This window comes from Vollenhovia emeryi, unplaced genomic scaffold, assembly GCF_000949405.1.
Source record: "Vollenhovia emeryi isolate VEMERY1.0 unplaced genomic scaffold, V.emery_V1.0 DF939162.1, whole genome shotgun sequence".
In the NCBI taxonomy this organism is placed as follows: domain Eukaryota; kingdom Metazoa; phylum Arthropoda; class Insecta; order Hymenoptera; family Formicidae; genus Vollenhovia; species Vollenhovia emeryi.
Genome location: NW_011967204.1, coordinates 1,549,033 through 1,553,399, shown reverse-complemented (window position 1 = coordinate 1,553,399; position 4,367 = coordinate 1,549,033). Strand labels below are relative to the sequence as shown.

Sequence of the window (4,367 nt, the reverse complement as noted above, 5' to 3'; positions counted from 1 at the left end):
ATATGACAATTGAAAGGTATCGTTTATTTTTGAAAGCTACAAAAGTTACAGGAGAAATATTTGTTCCATCAAAATCGCAGAAGGGAAGAGAGAATGAGAAAAAAGGGGGGAGGGGAGCGGGGGAGAAAGCTAGAGTATCCGAACGACTTGGTATGCCACAAGGGTTCACCTAATTCATTCTCGGCTATTCCCAACTTGTCCCATCGACCATTAGTGGATCAGTAGCAGATCCTGAAAATCCCGATTAGACGAATGATTGGTGACTTGCATTTCAAACCATAATAGAATGTGTGTTTGTCTGTGTGTCTGTGTGTGTACATACACATGTATGTAAAAGATACGCATTGGAAAGAAAATAAAATGTCAAAATTGCACGATTAAAATTTCTAATATAAAATTTACTTGCATAATTTGTTTCTACAATTTGTAAATACATTTTAAAAAAAGTTACAGAACGCACCTTTACGACGCGAATAAGATCAAAAGTGTAAATGCAATAACAAAAACATTTAGTTGAATGTATAAGAACACACAAATACATTCTAACAAATTTTGTATTAAAGCACACCAGTCTTATGTCGTCCTATAATATTGCACACCTACAATTTGTGCGATTTTTAAAGCCTAAGATGTTTTCTAGCAACGTACTTTATAAATGTGAAGGAAAGATAGAGAGAAAGAGAGAGGCATTGAGGGTATAAAAAAATGGAAAAAGCCTCGCTAAAATATATTATCTTTTTATTCGAATAGCATTACAACGCTTTAACGAACTGACATTTTTTTTTTGCTAAGCTACATCAGTGGCATACCTTTACAATTTTTTGAATATACAAGTTTCTTCAAAAACGATCTCTCCGACTAGTTACGCATTGTTCCGTCAGTAAATGTTTAGCGACTACAAACCCTTACGAAACGAGAATCTGTAAAGTCTGAACGCAAACAGTACGAACGGTACTACCGTTGGAAGTACACGTAAGCCAACTCGTCGCAATGGGCATACCGTTTTATGTGATAACTGGCAATGGGTAGGCACGTATGCATTGATAAATATGCAATACACGTTGCATTATTTATCAAATTCATCTAGAGAATCGTCAAATCCTAATTAAATTCTTCACGCCCTACAAACACAAAACATGATGGTCTTTGGTCTAAAAAAATTAACAGGTATATTACAAGAATATTCAAGCTTACCTACAAAATTATCTTTGTCACAAAGGAAAGATTCATGTTTTTTTTTCAAATGCTCGATGTAAAGACAATCATCACATATATCTCTCGTTACGTGTATACCTCGTACATATTATTACTTTGTGTTCTCAATGTAAATAAATAAACAATTCCGTGAATGAACGCTAAATTTTATGCTAACAGTACTGAGAAATGGCTTGTACAGCAAATACTAGTCGTGATATTTTAAATGATCACAGTAAAAGTAGTATGAAAGCTATCGCTCTTTCTACACTCTCCGCTAAATATTTGTAGTTATTAAAGTGGAAATTCATACTCCAATGTCAGGTTTTTTCAAGTTTCTTATACCGATGTGTGTATGGGTGTGGGTGTAGGTATGTGTGTGTGTGCGTGCGTCAATAAATTAATCTTACAAATGTATTTTAATAAGAAAATGTACTTTTGAGTTTATTCGTTATTATAACATCGAGTCCATAAATGTCACAAAATCGAGTACTCTCACATATTTAATGTGTACAATTCGATGCTATATACTTAGAACACGTTGTATAAAATATTATTTCCCTTTGCTCCAAAAGTCTATGCAAACTCAATATTTCAAATACATAAAGGATTCTCGAATCGGCATTTGGATTATACTATGTATATGTATATATAATTAATAAATTCGTTTCAATATTACCCTTTCTCACTCATAATCTTTTCATTCATCATTCATTTCATAATCTAAAAAAAAAGTCAACACAAGAATGTTCGATATTTTGTCCACATACATACGTTCCAATTTTAATATTCGCAATTTAGTCACAATTTATAACATATTCCAAGTGTAATATCAGACTCAACGAACGGATGAACGATGGGAAAAAGTATGCATTGCGCAAGAAAAGACTGATTGGGTTTATGTCTTCCAAAACTTACCACCGACTTTGATACATTTGACTTTCTGTAACTTCTTCTTTTCTGACAGTACCGGCATGGCTTCTCTACTCGCTTCGCTTCCACCCGCCCCAGAACTACCACCAGCCATATCAGCCTCTTGAATGCCACCGCCTCCTGCTTGAGTCGCCAGGGATTTCTTTATATTAGATATCTGAAAGGCGACATAAATCTCGTTTATCATACAATTGGCCTTTGTTGCGATATAAAACATGTAAATAAGCTACATAATCTAACGCGAGGGATAAACTGCTAATCAAAATCATGTACACCAATGCCTACTAATGCCCAGTAGGCATTACCTTATCTCATTTAATCTTTATAACGCCCCAGTAAGGTCTAATGCCCAAACTGTCCAGAAAATGCCTAGTAAAAGCCTTCGCACACAAATCTACTGAACACTGAAACCGTAAGCCGTAGTACGTAAGCGCCATCACACACGACTGCCGTAAACCGTAAGCTTCGCCCACAGTCCAGTCATCATCATCATTGAAGAAAGATCGCAAAGTGTGCTGCTTGCTGTATCTTCGTTTTTCTATTGTATTTACGTTCTATTGTGAAAAGTAAGTAAAACGTTGATAACAATATAAGTTTTGACAGGATAATCTCTCACACAGTCGATGAGCCAATCATCTGTTGATTTAATCGTATCATCAGCGTTGATCATTTCACTTAAATTTTCTTCAAATAAATAGGCAAACATATTATTCGACAAGCAGTATCTATTATGATCGCTCATTAAAACACATATAGCTTCAAAATCTGTATACCTTAACGACATAAACATAAGAATTGCATCCTTATGAAATTTTTCACCGCTACGGCTTCCGTCTTGCTTAGTAAAATGTAGAGAATAGTCAACTCTGATTGGAGGGATTTCTTTACGGTTTACGTATCACGTGTTAAGTAGATTCGTGTGTGAAGGCCTTAATACCCAGCAATGCCGCAAATCTGTACACCACAATGCCCTCAGCGGTTTATCCCTCGATCCAACGACTGAACGGCATTCCCGTGGAGGGGGAAAAAGGAAAAAAGAGAGAGGGAAATGTAACTAACGTCTCTTTGTATTCTCTCCTTGTGATAAGTAGCTTTTTGTTTCTCGACATTAGCTCTAGATATTTGCTCCTCGATACACGACAGAACCGTATCGCACGCTTCGCCCCAGGCGGCTAACGTCTCGGCTACCACGCCGGTATCACCCGGCCGGACGTCCCGTCCCAAACCGGCGTAATCGACCTCCAACTGTGAATTTTTCTGATCCAACTTCCCATGAATTATGTCGGCGTATATCGCCTCGATAATCAAGTCCTCCAGGTCTCTGACATTCTTTATGTCCAGCTCCTCCAGTAACACCGAGTAGGGTATACATTTGTTTTTCGTGGCTAAAGTGACAATTGTGAGGTGCTGTAGTTTCTTTTTCTGCGTAGGCGTCAACTCCAACACTTTCTCCTTATTTTCCAGATAATCTTTGTAGGTGCCGTACGCAAACAGATTCAGGGTGTTCCAATACTGGACGTAAGGTCCGTTCTCCAACTCCTTGATGTTTGGCATGTCCAGTAATTCGCCAAAGACATGCACCCCAGGCGTTTCAACGGCCTGCCTTATGAGCTCTATGGCGGCGGCGCCCTTCGCAGTTTTCGCAAGTAGCACGAACTGCTCCAGCGGATTATTAGCCGACTTTTCAGTGGTGTTTCCACCTGTCATGGTGATGCCTAGTAAACAATATTTATGAATAAACGGATCTCGCGCAGGAGTAAACGGTATGCCACAAAATATGTATATGTACAGTTAATGACGATAGATAAAATCGCCAATACACTACTCTGGAAAAAAGAACTTCCTTTCTTCTCAACAAAGCCTCGGTAAACAGAACGCTGCTCGTACGGTCGTCACTCCGCGGCGAGGTCGATAGAGAGGTTAGGAAACGGATTCGACGTACGACGAGTTCGTTCCGTTTCGTTGCGTACGTCGGCTTCGAAGGCACGTCGTGATACTTTGGTCGAACGCGTGACAATAATGTGAGAGAGTCACTCGTTCGCCAGCGACGCTAATCGAAATCTCTCTTCGACACCGTCAAACCGCGGCGCAAGAAACAACAGGCTTTCTTCTCTCCCTGACGCTAGAGTGGCGGCTAGAGGCTGGAGGGAGCACACACTCCTGCGCATGCGTAAACCGCGACTGCCGTTCGCAGCGATAGGGGCATTGGCTGCGTTTTCAGCAGAAAGAAAAACTGCTTT

General features: G+C 39.3%; 1 protein-coding gene across 5 annotated transcripts; it reads right to left on the bottom strand.

Moving 5' to 3' along the window:
* Window positions 1-4,288, bottom strand: LOC105564591 (COP9 signalosome complex subunit 7). 5 transcript variants are annotated; one of them, XR_001009137.1, is made up of 5 exons: window positions 3,917-4,287; window positions 3,187-3,842; window positions 2,113-2,284; window positions 1,195-1,917; window positions 722-1,121 (listed from the first exon to the last, which is right to left on the bottom strand). XR_001009137.1 is itself a non-coding variant. In XM_012017070.1 (4 exons), the coding sequence occupies exons 2-4, from the start codon at window positions 3,832-3,834 to the stop codon at window positions 185-187; spliced, it is 867 nt and encodes a 288-aa protein (XP_011872460.1). In that variant the 5' UTR covers window positions 3,835-3,842; window positions 3,917-4,287; the 3' UTR covers window positions 1-184. The 5 variants fall into 5 exon arrangements, 4 of the variants coding, with proteins under 4 accessions (XP_011872460.1, XP_011872461.1, XP_011872462.1 ...); XM_012017070.1 differs by lacking the exons at window positions 722-1,121; window positions 1,195-1,917 and adding an exon at window positions 1-231; XM_012017072.1 differs by having other exon boundaries at window positions 722-1,917.
* Between the last annotated feature and the right edge of the window lie 79 nt (window positions 4,289-4,367).